Source organism: Cavia porcellus, unplaced genomic scaffold (genome assembly GCF_034190915.1).
Source record: "Cavia porcellus strain 051 isolate PalLab524CR breed Dunkin Hartley unplaced genomic scaffold, mCavPor4.1 scaffold_30, whole genome shotgun sequence".
Lineage (NCBI taxonomy): Eukaryota > Metazoa > Chordata > Mammalia > Rodentia > Caviidae > Cavia > Cavia porcellus.
The window spans coordinates 3292054-3314247 of record NW_026947513.1 but is presented as its reverse complement, the minus strand read 5'-3'; the positions used below and the strand labels follow the sequence as shown (position 1 = coordinate 3314247).

The 22194-nt window shown below is 37.1% G+C and overlaps 1 protein-coding gene across 6 annotated transcripts in view; it reads left to right on the top strand.

The window, feature by feature from the left end:
* Positions 1–21740, top strand: part of Kcnip4 (potassium voltage-gated channel interacting protein 4) — a 1100013-nt gene extending 1078273 nt beyond the window's left edge. For all 6 annotated transcript variants that reach the window (XM_063240453.1, XM_063240457.1, XM_063240452.1 and 3 more), the window contains 6 exons: positions 6258–6327; positions 15637–15707; positions 16311–16418; positions 18285–18389; positions 18937–18999; positions 20324–21740. In XM_063240453.1, coding sequence (XP_063096523.1) covers positions 6258–6327; positions 15637–15707; positions 16311–16418; positions 18285–18389; positions 18937–18999; positions 20324–20371 — 465 coding nt within the window. In that variant the 3' untranslated portion in view covers positions 20372–21740. The remainder of the gene's footprint in view (positions 1–6257; positions 6328–15636; positions 15708–16310; positions 16419–18284; positions 18390–18936; positions 19000–20323) is intronic.
* Positions 21741–22194: the final 454 nt, after the last annotated feature.

Here is a 22194-nt window from a genome sequence, read left to right as displayed (position 1 = left end):
ATACAATTCCTACAATCTCATCATTCTGTATCTTAGCCATTTTTCCTTGTCAGTGGGACACAGTACCCAACACCTACAAGTTAAAGGTAGATAGGTCTATTTTGGATCATTTTCAGTACGTGGTGAACTAGCTACAATGCAGAAATAGGTTGATGGAGGAAAAAATTCTCAACCTGTGGGCAACTAGGAAAGCCTAGATGCTTCGAAGGGATTAAGCCAATGAATAAGATTATTGTGAAAGGTGCTGTAAATACTGAAGTTTCTTGACTCTTTAATTCACAAACCATACTTTGCTATTTTCTAACAACAAGAATGTGAGAAATTTCTCTTTAAGACAGTTTGTTCATCTGTAAAATGGAGGTAATGCTAGTACCCATCTATTTCCATGAAAATACCCCATATCAAACATATAACACAATACCTACACATGGAAAGGAAGTACGTATTAGTTCACCACCACCATCATCACAGAGTCATTGTAAAGTATCTGTAGTGTATCAGTACTGATACAGGTCGTAGGAAAGTATTTAGTGTAATTATTCAACCAACCTTTACTCTCTACAGATCATAATGCTACCTGAGAAGACAGAAAAGGGGGAAATCTAATATAATTCTAGTAATACAGAAGACAAGGAAGCATTGAAGTTAATGATGTCAGAATGATCTGAGTTTGTTTTCACCGAACTTTAAACTCCGCAAGTGCAAAAATGAGATTGTTTTTAACTTGATTCTGTATCTTTACTGTTTAAAATGACAAGAGTTCATGGACTACTCATTGACCTGGAGGCCAATAACCTCAGTAACTATTTGTAGAAAAAATAAGCAAATGCATAGTTTGGCAAGAACTGTGAATCAACTTACTTAATCTCTGTTCACTTTCCTTATCTCTAAATAGTATCTTCCCTTTTGGAGTAAGACAAAACATTAGGAGATGATAAATTTGAGTAAGCAATGAGCTGTTCACTTTACACTTGGGAAACTTTTATGATGTTAATGTAACCCAGCTGATTGTCATCATAACAACCTTGTCTGAAAGAAAAAACAAGCAAATAGCTTTATCCCTTGGAGAGACCTGTGCAAATGCCTTAATGTCGACTGGCAATTTTAATAAGGATTAGACTCCTGAGGGAAGTGAATTATTGTTGTTTGATCATGGAAGTTAGTGCATGTCACATCCCCCAGTGATTCTGAGTAGCAACCCCTCTTGGTGGGAGATGTCTTTGTGCACGAGGGTAGAAACAGCACAAACAGTTCAACCTTTCTAGGGAGCAGTGTAACTGTGCTTGTGACAAAGTGCCAGTGGTTTAAACCCTTCAGCCTTCTTATTCTCCTTCCTGGATTAGTCGTAAGGAAAGAAACACAGGTGCAATCACAGATGTGTGCACTAGAATATTAAATACATCATTATTCCTACATAGTTCCAAAAATATTGAAATCATTTGCATCTACAAAAATATGGTGAGTTCACCGGATGCATTCCTATGTCACCACTGAAAATCATAGCATGAAAAATATCCAGGATATTAAAAATTTTACTGTAAAGTTAAAAAAATAAAATACTATATTTTTTATTATCTCAATTTTATTTTTGCTGTATGTTAATATAAGCTGAGTTAAATGGTCAAAAAGTTCTTACAGTAGTGGGCTTATGGGTATTTTTATTTTCTGTGTTTTTTTTCATACCAAGCATCTTTTCATGGAATAATCATTAACAGAAGAAACTATCATAAGAAAATATGGCATAGAGACCATAAAGGTATATACAGACATTCCTTCTTTAATGACTGAGTTCCTTTTCTGTCATTAAATAGGTCTTTAAATAAATTGTCACTAAATGAGGAGTTATATATTGTATGTAAATTACAATATTTGGAACAAAAAATGTTCAAAGCAAACACCAACTTGATGACTTTGCTTTCATTTGTATCACTCTTGTATGCAAAACTATAACAGCTAACAAATCATAAAGCTACAGTATGCACCGTACAGTACTATGAGCAAAAATTACAGTACCACACTATAGTAGAAGCCACCTAAGGCCATACTGCCACTCACGTTCCTGCATTGTAAGCCCAATGTGGTTCCTAAGTCCCCAGTGGTGGGTTGTAAATTCCAAACAGTGTGCATTGAATGTAAGTCCACTGCAGTGTACTAGGGAGACACAGACCTGGGCAGCCTAGGCTGGGCCCGCCCCTCCAGGTCAACCTACTGAAGGCTACACTGCTAGGGTGCACCTCCAGGCGCTGGGACCTGGTTTGGGCTAGCCTACTGGGTCTTAATCAGCGGTGTCACACAGGCCAGGCACTGCCCACCAATCCTGCTTGAGAGGGGAATATGTGACTGAAGTCACTGCAGCATCCTGTCCCGGCCAGTCCGCGCAGTCCCAGTATGTCCTTTGCTGAAGACACTTACTCTATGGAAGGGTCCCCAATCCGCTCACTCACCACAGGTCGATGCAGGGCTCCTGGCCAGTCCTGCTCTCAGCTCCATTCACCGCTTCCCACTCTCAGAGCTTTCGTGCCTCTCCTTGCCGTGCTGATTGGGATGCAGCAGCGGCTGCAGGAAATTCAAATCACAGCTTCCAGTGGCATGGGGTCCAGCTTCCGTGCTGAGACCTTATCTGTTCCTGTTATATCACCGGGATTGCGTTTCCAGTTGGTTTCTCTTAGTTTAGTTCGTTCCTGGATTGGCAAAGTGTATCTCACCTTGCTTAGGATTTCTTGCCTGGCACCATTCCTGGATTTTAAGTGCAGTTTCTCAAAGAGCCGCTGAAGCTGCTGCTATCTACCCACCATGTTCTCCCGGAAGTCCCGTCCAATTTCATTCTTAATGTAGAACTGGAGAGACTGTTTTGTGGAGAGATCGCTTCAAAGCAGAATGAGGGAAAAAAATAATCTTACTCATTATCTTATAGAAATCACCAGAGACATAGTTTGTTTTATTTTCATTTTTAAACTTTAAAAAATGCGCTAGATTCAATAAACTCTAAAATAAATAAAAGATCATCATTTTCTGGGTTCATTTTTGTTCTTTATATTTTGAAAATGGAAATTATTTTTATTGATGCATTTTAGCTATATACAATGATAACATTCATCATAGCTAATTTTTACCTGTACATCAGACATCTTGCTTCTTTTTTTCCCATTCCCCTTCCATCCCTTCAATCTCTCTCCCTCTCCATGTTTACAAAAGCTTTGTTTCTATTTTTATCTTTCCATTTTCTTGTCTCTTCTTTTCTTTCCTCCTCCCCTTTCCCTTATTCTCCTTCTCATTTGAACAATTTCTTCCCACTTCCAAATATCTATTATACATTTTGGTCCTTATTTACACTTTTGGTTTCTCATACTAGACATGGTTTAAATACCACCATGGTATTTAAACATTTACTGTAGTATGAATATCTATCAACCTCTATTGCCAAGACAAATTACCTGCCACTTGCCACCTGCCACTGAGGGAAGAAAGGTTTATTTTGGCTATGGCCTCAGAGATTTAAATCCAATTTGGCTGGCACCAGAGCAGAAACATTACAGTAGAAGAGCCTGGTGGAGGAAATATGCTTACTTTACAGCAACCAGAAGCAGAGAGAGAAAGGAAAAATCAGAACAAGATATGTATGTAAAAGGCATGGCCCATTGCATGGCTTCTCAAATGGCCCTTACCTTCTAACAATATAGTGTAGGGTAAATTCATCAATGGATCATCCCTTTATTTATAAATTTACTTATAATTGGGATAATCCATTGATGAATATAGTGTCCCTAATGTGACCATAACACTTAGTTGTCAACTTGTGTAGCTTGGAAGTACCTAGGGTATTAAAACACACTTTTGGGTGTGTTCAAATGAGTCCTGGAGGTGTAACTTGGGGTTTATATCTGTCTTCTCTTTCTTTTCTGGTGTTCTTCCCCTCTTCTTTTCCCAGCTGCCCTGAAAAAAGCAATTGTCTACCACACACCTTATATCATTACATTCCAGCTCTAAAACCAGCCAAGCATGACCTGAAATCTCCAAAATCTTGAGCCAAATCAGACTTCTCCCTTAACTTGTAAGTTTTGAATATTTTGCCTCAGCAATGGGAAATCTAAACATACAGAAAACAGATAACCAAAAAGTAGGGACATTGCTATGACTATATCTGACCAGGTAGTTCAGACACTTTAGGACTGGCCTGCAGGAGTCTGGAAAGACTTGGAGATGAGGGTTACAAAAGTCCAAGAACATTAGAAATAGAAGTTGACCTATAATTTTGTTGGGATTGGAAAAGACCAGAATGTTACTAGGAATGCGGAGAATAGAGCTGAGGTTCATGAGGTTTTAATTAAGAATAAGGACTCTATTAGTTGGTCTAGAGTATATGCATGTTCCACTCAAGAGAAAAATGCCTGCATTTTTCCTCATGCCTTAAGCTTTATGAGAAGCTGAATTTAATAATGGTAAACTAATAGAGCTGGAAGAAGAAGCTTGGAAGGCAACCTTGAAGTTCAGACTGCTATGAGTATTATTGGCAGGACTTATAGTGAGAACTGAGAGAAAATGCCTAGCAGAAAGACTCAAAAACTTAACATTTGACCTGGAAAGAACCATGTGTAATATTGGGGCAGAAATACAAACAGTTCATTTGAGAAAAAAACCTTTGGTTTCCTGTTCCATAAAGGCCACCTAGAGAATTGGTTCCCCAGGATTTATTTCATTGTGCACAACCATCAGAGACCACTGTGCCCATGGCCCACATGAGATTCTTTATTGCTGAAGTTGGCAGCAGAGCTTGGCATCCTCTGCACGATGCTTGTTGTTCAAGATATGCAGAATGCAAGAGTTGTGGGGCCAGAGAGGTTTCCACTCAAATTTCAAAGGGAAGTCTAGGAAATCAGGCAATACATCTATGGGAGCTAACTATATAAAGCTGTGTGAATGAAGCTGAAGGTCCAGTGGAGACCTCAAGATGTTAGAGATGCCAATAACATGCCATGTGTTTCAATACAAATCACAGCCAGGGAGTAAAACCAGCTCAAGGGAGAGACTGTAGGCTGCAGGTGGCAAAGACATAGGAGTGAGATAATCCAAAACCTCTGTCATTCACACCTCACCATGTGCTCCAAATGCCAGACATGGGACCACAGGACTTAATATTTTCCCCTCTGGGTTTCACTTTCCTAAAACAAGTGGCAAACATTGTGCATTTGCTATAAATAGAAGTTAATGCAATGAATGTGAAAGAGTTGAAGATAAAGTTACCTGGCAAGTTTGCCACCCTGAGACCTGTGTTTATTTGGCACAAAAGTGATTTCTTCTGATATAAACATGATAATGAAAAAAAACCACATGCTATAATTTCTAAATCTCATTTCACAATAATTATCCTCGAACACAATAATTTATCCACAAACACGTATCTAGACCAAAGGTAAGTGAAAAATTTATTAAAAGACATTCCATGCTTCCCACTCTTAAAATTTGTCACTGTCACTAATGTAACTTGAGGCAGTTTTCCAGCTCTGACTTTTTACAAATTTACCATTTGACAGAACAGAGCCACTTTTTCTTCCCTTACTATCCCCAAGCATCACTCAAGGTTAAACATAGCCAATAAATCACAATTTTCATTCATAAAAGGCTTCTACTGCAAAGTGTTTATTTGCTCTTATAATTGGTCTGCTGCCACTGATAGTCATTAGATCGAAACTTTTATATGATTAGCTGAATATATATTTATTTCCCTTTGAAAGTTGTAACTGTTATTTATTAACTTATGTATACATTAGTCAGAGTACTCTAGAAAAAAATAATATATTTATGAGAAAGGGATTTGAGGAACTGGCTTGCATATTGTGGCAGTTTGGCCTGTTTAAAATATGATGGAGAATGCCAGCAGCATGGATAGTGAAGAGCGAGTTGCACCACATGAAAAACATCTTGTAATATCCTGGAAATATGAAAAACAATGCAATTTTTTCAGACCTCATTGGTAACAAATGTGAATGTTCCTAAAAGCAACTGTTTGTTTTTAATATGTCAGGCCAGATTTGATGCTCAATACTTAAAGATATTTGCATCCTGAATTTTGCTGTTTTTAATTGTATGAGAAATGGAACAAACACAGGTTTACAGTGTGCTTTTATTGTCTCTGTAATAATGGATGGATAGTTAACTTTCAGTGCAGCTTTGCATGGCAGACAGTTCTGTTTCAAAATGTGCAAAAAGTCAGTTTTATGAACACTTTGTTCAGATTGCTTCTTTGCCACTTTCTCTAGGAATGTCCCAGCGGTGTTGTTAATGAAGAAACCTTCAAAGAGATTTACTCCCAGTTCTTCCCCCAGGGAGGTAAGTACAATTGTGGACTTGTAAACATGCTCCTGGAGTTAGAATTATGCTTGCAATATTGAGTTTGGTTAATCATTCATGGGATGACTGTACATTTATAATCTGTATGCAAAAAAGTTAATATATACCATGCAAGTATGCAGACTTTTCAGTGTGTCATAAAAGTGAGCTACTTACAAATTAACAATATCTGAAAATTTATGTTTCAGTCTAATACAAGTATTAGTGTGTGTCTAGTACAATGACTCTGCAATGCACAGTATTTTCTGAAGTTTACAGGAGTTCTCAAAATAATTCAAGGTTTTTTTTCTTTACACTTCCATAATAGGCCCCATTTGATTCTCCCAATTCTCAAAATTAGCACATACATAATTATCCTCAATGTGATGACGTGGAATCTGGGGCTTACAGAAATTAAATGGTTTGTTCAGGGTTAGTCACACATTTACTAAGTGGCAGATCTGGGTTGCAACCTAGATTTTTCTATAGCTTTATCAAATGATCTTTCTGTTTTCTCTTCTCCTTTTCAGTAACTCTTTACTATGAACTCCCCATCTGGGAAAACTAACACACTCTAGAAATTATTTTAATTGGAAAGAAAATACAAGGATAGCCTAACAATGGCACATAGGAGATGATATTGGATCTTACATTTTCCCACAAAAATCATTCAACTAATCCCAGTATCTAATGAGTCACTCATCCCATTGTACCCAGCTGTGTGTAAGATGCTGCTAACAAAAGAGAAATGAGAGGAGTAGATGTGGTTCCTATCCCCGAGTTATAGTTACTGCAAATGGACAATGTTTACATAAAGTGTATGTCTGAAGATGAGGATTTAAAAAATTGTATTATGAGAGCCTGGACTAGGCATATTTAGACCACTTAGAGGATAAGAAAGAAATAAAAAAGAGGCTATTCAGGTAAATTGAACCTGAAGTGAAATAGCAAAGCACTCTGGAGTTTCTAATATATGCTAGCATGCCTTAACCCCTCACAATCCAGCAACCCTAGCTATGACCTTGTCTTTTTGTAAATATAGAAACTCAGGTAAAGAGAGGTAAGTCCATTTCCAAAGTATATAGTCTTTCACTGCTTGTTCATACTTCTCAGGAGACAATTCACTTCTAAATCTTATGGCTTCCAGTTTTATAAGGCACTAGGGGCACTCTAAACAAGTGGACTATAAAACACAAAATGTGCACACAGAAATGAAGGTGAATATTTGCAGAAATTTGACAGGATTGGGGTGTGGAGTAGGGTGAAATGTCCTAGAGAATCATGAATGTCATGTAATACAATGGGAATCTGCACTATTGAGATGATCCAATGTATCAGATTTCTGTTTTAGATATATCCTATTAATAGCACTTTGGAGAATGAATTAAGGATAGGCCATACCACATCCAAAAAGACTAATGGGGAGAGCATTTCAGGAAGCAAAACAAGGTGTGTAACCAGGACACCCATGGTAGGAGTGGAAAAGTTGGGACAGAAGTAGAATTGCAGAAGTAGTATATTTGCAGGATAAAAAATGGCAGAGTTTGATGAGTGATTCAGTTTCTGCGATGGAAAGTGGAGTGTGTGATAACTTCCAGAATTCTACAATAGACACTTATTAGTTATGTCAGAAACAGGAAGATAATGAAAGTTTGGAAGAAATTGTATTTGGGATGCCTGTGAACATTTGGAATCAAAAGAGACATATACAAATCTGAAAATGAAACAAAATGCTCTAACTTTAGAGATCATCTAAATCCATGACATGAGTGAGGTTACTGGGAAGAGTATAAAACTGTGAGCCCCATGAGTCAAGCATGGAAGTTCAGAACACATGTTAAGGACATGAAAGGATAAAGGAATCTATAAAAAGGAATACAAGCAGCCAAAGATGCAGGGATAACCCCAAGGAGACTGATAGTTTAGAAATAAGAAGATAAAGACATTAAACTCTGTAGCCAAGAAGTCCAGGAAGATAAAATGGGAAGGTGTTTTTAGGATAGGTAAACACAAAAGATGAGTATGACTGGGGCAGCTTTGCTAATGAAGTATAGGTCAAAGATTGAAGCTAGATTACAGAGGACAAGAGAGTAAGTGGAAAGGAAGAAAATAAAGATGCCAGCAGAAAAAGCACTGGTGGGAAATTTGACTGGGAAAGTGAAGGGATGAGAAGGAAGCAGATTAGAGTTTTATGCAGATACCAGTGGAAGAGTTTAAAATGGGAAAGATTGGAACTTGTTTGCATACAGATGATCTTGTAAAGAGAGAAGTGTTAGTAACTCATGAATAATAAAACACAAAGCCATAAGAGAAAATGATGACAGATGTTAGAAAAAGGACATGAATCAAGAGTCAAGGAAGAGGCTTCACTTTGAAGTGAAGGGAAACAATTAGTCTTTCTTTTCAGCTTTGACCTCTACTCAACACAGAGGGAGCTATTACTTCTTTCTGTGATTGTTGCCAGAATATACTTTGGCACTGACCTTGCAATCAGTCTTTGAAATTGCTTTTCAATTACCATACTATCATCATCTTTTGGCAAAATAACTCCTTAGTTTCTCAACTGATCTCTCTGATTTTGACACCTCTTCTCCAAACATGGTGTCTTTGTTACTTTCTTCTTGCTGGAACCAAATACCCAACACTCACAAATTAAGGATTGAGAGCTTTATTTTGGTTCACAGTTTGTAGAGATTTTCAGTCCACAGTGAGCTGGCTCCAGAGTGGGGCTGTATGGCAGCAGGACATGGCAGGGGAGAAATAACTCAAGGACAGCAGTCAAGAAGCAGAGAAGGATGGAGCAAGAGAGGAGAGAGGGTGGTGATCCCTCCCAGGCCACTCCTCCAGTGACCACCTCTTCTGATCAGGTTCTACCTCCCAATATCCACTGAAGGTACCGCCCCCTCATGATTCAGTCACCTCCTAAAAGTCCTACCTGTGAGCACATGAGGCCTTGGGGAGGGGGATCATGTAGATATGAATCTTTATGCATACTCAAGTCTCAGAATAAACCAGAGTGATTCTACTAAAACAAAATCCAGATCATGTCACTGTTCCACTCAAAACCTTCCAATCCCATCTGTGGCCTGCAAGTTATGGCCACTGATCTGTTCTTCTTTGATCTTACCCATTTCTCACCATTCTCCCCCAGACATTCCCCATCCTATCTACTCTTTGCCTCTTCAACCAAATGGCAAACATGCACTCATCATGTTGCTACTTCTGTGTCTTTGAATTTGCTGTTCCCCAGTCCCAAAATTTTCTTCTCCCAACCACCCATCTCAATACATGGTGCTTGATCTTACTCAGATCCCACCTTCTCGGTGAGATGTTCTTTGACCACTCAATCTAAGCTACAACCACACAAACATTCCCCACCCCTTTACCCTGCTTACCACTTCTCTTTGGTAGGTTATCAAGATAACCTGATAATTTACTCATTTTGTTTTTGTTTATTGTCTCTTTCTCCACTAAAGTGTCAGATTTAAGTAAAGTTTTCCCTATATTGTTCTCTATTGTTTCCAGTGGTCATGGAATAGTGACTGACAAGTAATAGCATTTAATGAACATCTATTTCAGAAGGAAGAAAAGAAGGAAGGGAGGAAGGAAGGAGGGAGGGAGAGAGGAAGGTAGGAAGAAGGGAGGAATCACCTATCTTACATGGTGGCTAGAATTATACGAAAGAATAATATCTGCAAAAAAATTTTTTTAAAAAGAGTACCTGAATATCAGTTGTTACATAAAATATTATATTCTTTTCTGGTTTTCAGTCTATTTGGTTTTAGGTATGTCTCTGGGTTTGAGATAATTCCATGTGTAGGTTGTCAAAATAGAATTTTTGTTAAAGACATTTTAAAACTTAAATTAGAGTCATAAAAAAATGCAGCAAGCCCTGTTATTATTCAGACCTGGATATTCTGAGGGCAACAAATTCCCTGCCCCTTCTCATTGCTACAATGCAGAGAAAGTTCTAATACACCATGGGCAGATGGAGATTATATCACCTGATACTAGGCTAGGAATGGGTTATAGTTAGTATAATGAAAGACTGATTTACTTAGCATTTAATTGCTCCGAATATTTCTAAATTATTTAAAATCTAGGCAATGTTTTAATAAAAATCATGTTCACTGTCTGAATGCTAACATTAATAGGTATTAATATTAAAGCACCAATGCTTACGCATAGCTTTAAATTATATTTCATTATTTCTAGTAAAGTTATTATATAATACAAATTAGATATATTTTGACATTAAAATTTTATCTGGTTTTGTAAAACAATTATTTCTACGTTAGAGAATACTTAAGTACAGATCATCTACTTTGCAAAGAATCCTGGTTACAAAATTGAAAGGGAATTCAAGAAAAAACATTTTATCTTTCTTAAAAATTATTTGATTATTCATGTTAATTGAATGTATAAATTAAAAAGTATCAGGCATCATTGAAGGGAATGAAGCATTTAAAGAATGATGACTTAAAACATTAAATATTAATATGCATACAAATTGTATCTTACAGTGATGTTAGCAAAGAAAATAATCTCAAATGAAAAGCAGAGCCCTGCTACTGCTGTCCTGTGGAGTCATCATTTATTCAGGTTGACAGTCTGAAAACAACAGGTTTTTTTCATTATTAACAGAAAGAAGTGTTTGTCAATCACACTCACCATTTCCTCCATGGAAAGTATACATCTTACAAAAACACACCCTATGCATTTTTTAATATATCAATCTCACTGTACTTAATGAGACAATTTTGTAAGCACAACTTGTCTGGGTTGAGCAAAAATACCTTGTTTGCTGGATAGTAAGTATTCCTGCTATAACATAGGAAGAGAGGCAAAGACTTATGGTGTTTTTTTTTCCTATGTGGTAGCTTTTTGAACTCCACTTATATTAGAAACTTTAGCATATAAACTCCTCCTTTCAAGAGAGAGCTCATTATATAATTCAGAATTCTCTTAAACTTATTATGCCACCTCAAACTCACAGCTGTCCTCCTGTCTCAGCTTCCCAAGTGGTAGCTTTAGGATTATAGGCATGCACCTCTAAGCCTGGTGCTAGCATATAAACTCCTAACTCACTGAACATTTCAAAAGGTCATGAAAATTCAGTTCCCTGAGTTACTCCTGTTTGTGTTGTAGGAATTTTGTACCTTATATATACTAGGTACCAAATTAACAAATATGGAATGAATGAATGGGTTCAAATCAAAAGAACATGTTAATATTCACTGATAAGAGTTGTGCACAAGATAATTAAGGCACTTAGACAGATGTTATATACATAAAGATTAAAATAAAATCTTAAAAACACCATCTAGTATCTTTATTGTTCTTGGACTACAGCTCAAATAATCTTCAGAGTGAGTTATACTGTGTATTTGTGTGTGTGTGCATTCTTGCACATTGGAGATCAAACAGGCTAAGCGCATATTTTTTATTGAGCTACATCTACAATCTGGGCCTTAGAGAGCTTATTTACAAAGCTGCTATTCATGCAGTGAACCTGAGTAACCATGATGATAACACCAGGAATTGCATGTCCAAAACCTCTAAGCTAATTCTCTATCCTGTGTTTGAATTGAGGTGAGGGTAGAGTTTGCGGTGGTAAGAGGGAATTCAATCAGACTGATTTCTTTTCATAAAGCTGGGACATTGTCATCATTGAAGAGTTAGTGGACATAGTCATTGTCATCTGGAAATAACTGGGTTGAGAACACTGGGCTAACACAGGAGTCTCCAGTTTATGGATAGGGTGACACCATGAAGGTATGTGACCTTAAGTGAGTTACCTTTTGAACCTCAAGTTGTTCGTCTGTAAAATGTGAGAATTGGAACAATAAAGCCTACTCTAACACTCTGTAGTGTAAAATGTTGACATTTGAATGTCTTTGTTTCACCGCTTTCCCATTCAGAACCTAGATGATGACTTTAACTCTCTGAAAGTAGCTGCACCTATCCTTTGTTAAATGGATATTTTCCTAGACCAGAAATCTCTTCCTCTCCTAAAAATTCACAAATTTTGTTACCCAACTATAAAATTTTAACATTCATTTTACAACTTCACAGATAAAATTACAGAAAACTAAGATAATCTCGGCACATCAATCTAACTAATTATTTTTGTGATGCAACGAAATGTGATCATAGAAGGGAGGAGAAATCTCATCATTTTAACTGGCAACGGTACAGAAGCTGAGCATCTAGGAATCCAGTTATCTACCTTTTAGCAAATATTTACTAGAAAGAATACTTTCCCAGTGAAACCAAGCCATAGAAACTCATGCATTCACTTTGACTTAGCTTCACTACATTCCCCTGTGCTGAGGCCGGCATTCTAGTCTTGGGGATCCTTATCTCTTGCCCAAAGTTAGTAGCATCACTACTCTGCTTTGAAATTAATATTCCCTGTCAGAAGAAATCCAAACTCCATGAGAAGGCTCATTACTTTTCATGACATAATTCTGCTGGCCTTTATTGAGCATGAAATTGCATCAAATTAGAACTCCAGCCATCTAAACACACAGCAGAGAGTTTCAAAAGCAAGAACTTTTTAGGTGAAAAAAATGTTTAATCTGTAAAACATTTGGCCACACTTTCATTGTTTTTGTTGTTGTTATTAGTATATGTTTGCAGTACGTGTAGTTTACACTCTTGGAGTGTGGGTGCATGTATATATATATATAATATAGCCGGATTCTTTATTTAACCCTTTGCCTTTCCCTCCCAATGGAGCTCAGTTTTTAAAGATAGTTGAAATAAGAATGGTTTGTGTCCCTGAAAGAATAAAACCTGAATATTTGTCAAATATTTAATAGATGCTGCAACAATTCTAAACACTTCATATATATGGATGTTCATTTAAATCTCATAAAGTCTCTATGACATACATACTGAATTTTTACCATTTTATAGAGAGTGAAACTGAGTCAGAGACACATGAAACAACTTGCCAAAGGTTATGTTATGTAGTTAATCTTTAGTAAAACTGCATTTTGTAATTCAGGCAGTTGGACTTCACTACCCTATTAATAAATCTGCACTATTAATATCTCTGTATGATAAATCCAGGCTTAAAAATGGCATAACCTCTAGGAGAAATGCCAGCTTCATAGAGAAAACTAGAAGTCCTTGGGCTGGCATCAGTATGACCTTTGAGTATATCATTAACACACATCAAGCTTTAAAGCTGGAGAAATCTCATTTGAAAGGTAATTATTGTACATCTATGACTCCTTGTTTTTCAGTTTTAAAAAATTACAATCACTTGCTGAAGGCTATTATTCATGACAAGTTTTGTTAGTTAAGGTAGAGCCTTCCACATTGACTGTATAAACAGGGTAACAAGAGACTTACTTAATGAAGTTCATTATAAAATATGCAAAATTTCTTTTTTCCTCCCCTGAAAATAAATTTATCAGCACATCCCTACAGAATACTAAACACGTTAATAACTTTGTGAAAATGTACTGTTCAGAGCAAAGCAACTTTGCAAATAAAAATAGGCTGCCCATTCTTGATTACTCTATAGTAGAACTTCTTATCAACAACAATGTCAATTGTAATGAAACCCCTGGTTTCACATCCAAAAGGATTTCTTCCTGCAGTCCATCAATACTATGGGGACCTACACCCTAGCCAAAATGGTTTTTCATATTATTTAGACTCAAATTTTGTGCCTCGTTATTTCATTGAAAACAAATGTTAGTAATTCATGTGTTTGAAAAATATCTGGTTTTTCTCTATGGCCATATCACCTTCAATGTGCTGGATCTCATCTGAAATGAGTCCTTTAAATCACTTTTAAAGGTAAGAGATAAAACCGCCATTGTTTGGAGAAAATGAGTGTTCAGTCTACCTCATTAAATGTATGATCTTAAGTAGCATTTACCACCAGAGTGATGATGCGTTCAAAAAAATAATCCCTAAGTAGATTATGAGCCCTGAGAGCCCAGAAAGGAGTCTGGATTTCTTAGGCAGGAATTAAAAAAATTTTAAAGGAGAAGAGTAATGCTGCTACCTTTAACTGGACAAGAGGAAAGAGCCAAAACTCTGGAATGTCTGTTCCCGCTTTTATTTGGGAAAGGCTACTGCTCTCTAATTTAATTTTTTGACAGCACTTTAAAAGTCTGTTCCCTTTATTCTCTGTGAAAGGCGATTCTGCACTGCTATTCTGATTTAGTTTCTTGACAGCACTTTAAAAGCAATTCATAAAGTAAAATGTGTAAACAGCATATGTTAAATCCCAGTTAAAATAAAAGCAAAAAGTCATAAAATAGAAAGAGATCAGATTTTAAACAAAAAATAAAAGGCTAGAGCCAATAAGCTGAAAGGTTACAATTTTTTAACATTAAAAAAAAAGGTTAGGACAAAAGGCTAAAACCCATGAGATAGGGCATTTAAGATAATCATGTAAATTTGATCAAGGGTCAAGCTCAAAAGCACTTAAAAAGGAAAGCAGGGTGTGAAGAAGAAAAAAAACAGTAAGGAAAATTACACTTTTAAGATGAAAATACAGAAAGCTGATCAAAGACTGGGGAATGAAAGGGTAAGAGGGAGGAAGGGAAAAGGAGGAGGAAGCAGAGCCTGAGAACAGGACTGCGTGTGGCAGGGGGACAGAGAGTTTCCTGTGCTTATCACCAAGTGCCCAGAGTCCTGGAGCTCACCTGGGACCCAGAAACACTAAGGTCTCCCCATGACCCACAACCGCACCACCACTAGAAACCCTCTCTGCGCTGGGCCATGAAGCTTCCCGAGTCTCCAGTGTGCACACCCATCAGCCAACTTGCCTGGCTGCGAGTTAACCTCACAGCATTCTTCCTTGCATCTACTTCTTGGATGATTTTGTGCATGTTTCTCCACCTTTCCAAACTCCAGAATCTTTTCTAAGTTGTAAAAATGATGAAAGTACTAATAATAGCAACTCTGCTAGTCTCATAATTTGTCTTCTTTCTACTTCATTTCTAGAGTGTCTGCCAAACGCTAAGCAATTTCCAGACATCTCACTCAATCCTCATACCCACTGTGGGGCCATAATTCAGTCCTGTGTTGTTAGATGACTAAGACTCACATTTATTCAGAGCATTTCCAGCCAGAAACTCATAGAGAAGGTCTGTCACCGATGGCCTGTGAATAGGATTCCTATGATCTCAAATTGTAGTCTTCTGCCAAGAGACATTGGGAAGCCAAGAAGAAAGCATACCCTAAAGAAGGCAAATTACTTTTCTTGAATAAAGGAAAACTTAGACCTTATATAGGCTATCAGCACACTGACTTAATGATATTTCCTTTTCAACATTTCAGACTCTACAACGTATGCACATTTTCTGTTCAATGCATTCGATACAGACCACAATGGAGCTGTGAGTTTTGAGGTAAGTTCTGGTCTCTTTTTTATATCATTTGGCTTAAGACACTCTGAAAGAGATTTTTAGACCTTTCGTGGGAAAATCAGCTTTGGTGATTGATCCATTTTGAGCACAAGAATAAAGCCCAAGAATACTTTCTTTCCCTCATTGAATTTCCAAGAAGCTACTCTTATCTCTCAAAAGAAGTAAACATTACAGCTTACTTAGTTTCTTTTCTAATAGTTTTTAATCCATTCACATAAGGATTTACTCAACTATATGAGAACAGTCTCAGAATGCAAATGATTTAACTAACATTCACTAACTCCTATTGTGGGCTAGTCATTATGGTAAGCAAATACAGAGATAATATAGTAACAACCCTGCTGTAGAAGCCCCCAAAAGTGATGGAGACAGGCATTGGTATAAGCCAGTTTTCAATTGGAAGGTGACAATATTAAAGGCAAGAGAGTGGTTTATAACCACAAAGAACTAGTAGAAACAGATGACTAAAAACACTTGTCAACTTGTTAAATATAACTGAAAATACAGAGGACTGTTACCTTTACTTCTGTCATTTTAAAAGACAATTTTATCAGAGATCTAAATTATATTTTTATTTCTTTACAGGATTTCATCAAGGGTCTTTCCATTTTGCTTCGGGGGACAGTACAAGAAAAACTCAACTGGGCATTTAACTTGTATGACATAAATAAAGATGGTTACATCACGAAAGAAGTAAGGGATGCCTCACTAACAGCGGTTTTCTGAAAAATTCTCATTTCTTCAAAATGCTAATTGCAATCATTAATTTGAGTCATCTTTTCAGGAGATTCAAAATACTTTATATGAAGGTGAAATATTCAACCAAAAATAATTTAGAATTGATTGGAATAGTTTAGGTGACTCTCCAAAGAAAATATAAAGCCCATCAAGATTATATCCTTGTTTCCCACTGGCATTTATATAAATTCTGGGAAAGAAACAATTACTGGTTGAAATCAGATGTAAAGAAAATGTATCCAAACCGTGTTAGAATATTTGGCCCCAAAAACTTTTGTCCCATATGATTCCTATTGAAAACATGCAATTTTGCAATCATATGGACTGTGCTAGAAATTGTGTTTTATGGGAAGGATCTAGTCATTCCCACAAAACGTGGTCTCTCCAAACACAGGATGAATAGGCAGGCTTTCTATCCTCACGGGCTAAAATAAGATGCTCAGAGCTTATTACAGTGATTTAAAACTCATGGAGCAAGGGAAAGGGATGAGGCAGGTAAACCACACTTACAATAGGGTGCAAAGAGGGTTAGAGGAAAAGCTACACAAATCCTGAGCATGCGCAGTCTTCATATGGCCTGTCTTTCTACTTCACTAAGCTTCCCCAGAGATGTTTTGAACCATGAGCTCCATAGTAATAAGGTACCTAGGACCAATCATATGAACCTGCTCTGTCAGTGAAACACAATTGAAAGAATGCCTGGTCACAGCCATAGATTGGTTAGCAGTCATGGGTTTTGTGTTTCTTAGGCAGAGGACACACAGGGTCAAAAACAATGGGTACTGAGGTAGACCATGAATATTAAATGCTCCTGCCAACAGCACATTTTCCAAATTAGTGTTTCTTGTATATTTGGTATAGACCCAGGAACATTAACCATCTCTTAGTCTTCACTTTCTTTCTACCTCTTTCTGTGTTTTGTATGTCTCATGAATGCTTCCTTTGCCTAACAAACTTCTTGGTAATTACCTACGTTAAAAAACATCATACACATTTTCAGCTACTTTACAAATTGAAAACTACAGTGGTTGTAATAGATGTGAATACTGTCAATATTTACACGATCCACCTAATTCAAACTTTTTCAAAATCCAACCTGAAGTAAATCTATATAACTAAGAAATTAAATATGTTTACTCTCATGAGATCAAAAATGACAAGGCAAGTTAGATTTGGTTTTATTTAAAATGTTGCTAAAATGTTACAGTATATACCAGCATTAAAATATTTTGACTAGCATGCATATATAGTTTCTTCTTTAAAATCACAGGTAAAAAATTAAAATTCTAATTAACTTTAGCAATTATAATTAATTAGTTATAATTTGTCATATCAGCAATTCTAAATGCAATATAGCTCAATAAATTGGAAATGGATAACTATTAGATATATAACTCAATAAAACAAAGTCTATGAAAACCTATATAAATCTGTGTAAATCTAAATATTAAACCAGACCATTTCTTTAATGAGCATAACTGAATTCATCTTGAAACTAAGGTTAGAATTCTTTTTTTTGCCCTATACAGTTCAGGCTGCTCTTGAACTCACTCTATAGCCCAAACTGGCCTCAAATCTTGAACTCCCAGTGATCTTCCTGCCTTAGCCTCCTGAGATTAAGGCCTGTGCCATTATGCCTGGCTGATTCTTACATTCTTATTCAACTGCTTTTAAGGAAAAAAAAAACTGCTGCTACCTTTGTCTTTGAAGAATCGAAGAAAAATCACAATGTTTAAACTACATGGGAATGTGCGTCAAGCATCTTCCACTGGGTTCCTCATACTTGTTTGCAGACTCATGTGTGTGCCTTTTCCCTCTCAGGAAATGCTCGATATAATGAAAGCAATATACGACATGATGGGCAAATGCACATATCCTGTCCTCAAAGAAGATGCTCCCAGACAACACGTGGAGACATTTTTCCAGGTAGGAATGATAACAGAAGTAGGGATGGACAGTCCAAAATTATCAGCACTTTCCTCATGTTTGAAAAGCACTGTGGATTTTAAAGAGTGAAATATATTTTACTGAAAGAGAAAAAAACTGCAGAATATTTTCCATGTTACTAACTTTGTAACTTTGGTTTTAAATTTATTACACTGGTAACTTCACTATATCCTAAATAGAGCACTAAGCAATTCTCAGGTTTACAAGTTTTTGTTTCTATTCGCTTCTCACAAAACCTGATGTTAAAAATCCTGATTAGCCCCATTTTCCACATGCGAAAACCAGCACTCACATTTCAGCATATTGCCTGAACTCTATCATGTGAAGTTTCACCTGAGGCAGAGGGACTCTGACCTTTGGAAAGGACACTACCATAGGACTCTAATTTCCAAGAATCCACTAGCTCCTGCTGCAGTGTGGGTCTCCACATTAAATGAGCAGATGGGTTTTCTATGGGGTTCAGGTGTGAGAGTCTCATATCGAAAGCCTTAATACACATTTTCTTCTTTTTCTTTTCCTTGTACAGAAAATGGACAAAAATAAAGATGGGGTTGTTACCATAGATGAGTTCATTGAAAGCTGCCAAAAAGTAAGTAATGAGGGGGAAAAACTGTCACTGTAAATTTACAGTAGCTTCAGTAAGTAGTGCCACTGAGCCACTGTGAACTAAGCACGACATAGAGATCAAATGTCTAATCTTAGCATTTCTACAACAGGTACAGCAGGGCTCCCACTTTATAAACAAATGTCAACTGACAGTCTTGCAATGATTATGTGTCTACTCTAAGGCAGGCTACCTAGGAAGCCCTGGAAATACAAAAATACCCATTTACTATGCTTCTTCCCAAACCTTTTAGTATTTGTAACTGACAAATAATGGTCTTCAAATACAAAAAAAATAGAGCAGACATTTCTGGGGGGAGGGATGTGGGTAGTTATCTGTATTCTGGAAAATGAATGTTAAATTTATTTTGAATTATTTGGCTTGATGTGTATGTAGAAGCACACAAGATTAAAAACGAAATCACAGAGACCAAGAAGTCTGTTGGTGCTGCAGGTTTTCTCTTTATTGTTAAATTCTGGCTCTGCACCTTTCCTACCATCTGTTTTTCACCTCACCTTCTGAAGTGGTGATCTTTCAGACAGGTAACTTGGTGACATCAACCTGCTTCACGATGTAGCAGTAACTTGGTTTCAGTGCAAACTGAAATTGGTTCAACCACCATTTCCCACAACTAAACAGCTCACAAAGAGCAGTCCCATAAAACTGACAAGGGTACCTATAAAATACCCAAAGTCAGCCCTAGGAACTTGCCTCTAAGGACAGTGCTAACCTAACACAGGCACTGCACAATTTGTGGATTTTTTAATCAGGGCTTTATGTTGGCACTGACAGGCCATTCCTTTTCAAAGTCCACACACACGTAGATATAACTAGCCAATCACAGAGAAAGACGCATGATACTGTACACCTCCCTAGTCCACCACCACGCTGCCTCTCACACCCCTAGCACAACCCTCCGAAGTTGGCAGTAAGCTGTCATACACATCATTATGTCTGTGAACCCATACAGAAGTCTGTGATTTGGCACTATAGGTGTGGAATGCCAAAATTCTCACTTACTCACTTAATTTATTTCCTACACCTTTCTGGTTTCCAGATATCCAGCGTTATGATTTAAAAATATCCTCGACTGATAAGGATAAGTTAAATGAAATGTTTAAAGAGCCAAAAAAAAAAAAATCAGACAGTGATCCATGGTGATCTAAGAGACGGGATGGTATTTAGCTGTGAAAGTGTGTGTGCGCGCACTGGCACAGGCAGCTGGGGGCGGGGTGCGACACTAGGGGCACAGTAGGGTACCATCCGCTGCAGCCACGCTGAACTGAAGCCCTGTGTTGCCTCCTTACAGGATGAAAACATCATGCGCTCCATGCAGCTCTTCGAAAATGTGATTTAACTTGTCAAATGTGAACTACTCTATCACACTTACAGTTGGAGCTACCACTTTTAGCATAGATTGCTCAGCTTTACACTGAGGCATATTATGCCAACAAGCTTTGTTTAATATAAAGCAATCCCTGGAAGATTTGAGTTTTTCATTTATAATTTGCATTCCTTTCATAATGGCACTGAGTTCATGAGATATTCTAACTCATTTCACACTCTGTGGATATCCAAAAGTAATAGAATCTGGTGAAGAGTTTTTTGATCCTTTAGTCATGGGATTATTGAGGCTTTCACATATTAGTGATTTTTAAAATATCAATGTTTTTTGCTATTCATTTGTAGGTATTCAGTCCTAGGATTTTAAAGCATTTTCTAAAATATGTACATCTGTATTATTTCCAGAAGTTAATTTCACTTCCTTACATTTATGTAACATTAACAAAGTAAGATTACTACAATTGGAAACCAAAACTGCGTAATTTTCCAATTTCTATAGATTTGCCACCTTCTGTTAAAGACATTATCTGGCATTTTTTATAACAAAAAATTAGTTTATTACTGGATGTCAGCATATGCCTAATAAAATTTATTTTAATAAGCACTTTTCCACGTATTACAGCAAAGGCCTACAAAATATGTATGATTTTGGGCTGGTTTAATCTTACAAGTGGACTGTATCTAGGAAGCTATTAAGCGGAAGTTCAAAGCAAGGAAGTTTACAGACATAGGCAAAGGGTCAGGATATCTGTCCTTTGATACATAATAATGCTCAACAAAAAATAATCCCTGACAGTATTAAAGACCAATTCCATCTCCTTTGCCCTGACTTCCCCACAGCATGTTTATATTACAAGCCATTTGGGGTCAAAGAAACCCAATTACCCGAAAGTATACTAGGAACAAATAGCAAGCAGAATCCATTTTGGTAACAGTGATTCTATCACACTGACAACAACCACCAAGATTTCACAGGAAAAGACTATAGATGCTGAACAACTCATCTGGATTGCATTATAATTTAGCTCAAATAGAATGCCAACAATTCAGATCCTCCTTAACGATCTTTAAGTCAAAACTGTAAAAATGCCACAACAGTACCACAGATACACACATCTTTGTGTTTGGTAGAAACATCAAAGACCATGAGGCTGCAGGAGGATGAAATCTGCAACTGTCTTTGCAACAATAAATCAGGTATCTATTCTGGTGTAGAGATAGGATGTTGACCGCTGCCCTGCTACCACCAGTGTAGACATAAAGAGTAGTACAATACATGTACACTGAAACCTGCCATCGCGTGTTTGTGTAACTCAATGTGCACATTTTGTATTTCAAAAAGAAAAATAAAAGCAAAATAAAGTATTTATTACTCTACTGTATTATGGCTCTTTATCCTAACACATTTTGTCAGTAATTACTAGATTTAAAACATTACTCTTTCCCTATGGCATCTTCTAGATTACAGATATCTGCAGGTGGTACTGAATATGAGAAGAAAAGTCAAAGCCTGGCCAGTGGGCAGGCAGCTTCTGCAGCTGGCATGGTGGGAGGATGTGATGTGGGGCTGGACAGCTGATGAAACAGAGTGCCACACACCGAACCGGAAGGAAGCGCTCTGAAAGAGGACAGCATTGGTGCACTAGGGATGCTTGATAATTAATGGTTTCTTTCAAATGAGAACTGAGACTGCATCTTAAATGAACTGTAAGGAGATCAAAACAAGTGTCTTAGGGGCAGAAAAAGGAAAGGCTTTTGTGCAGGGCTTCTAGGATATAAGCCTGTTGAGGTAACAGAGGTAAGACAGTAATTTCTAATCCTTTTCCTCTGCAGTGT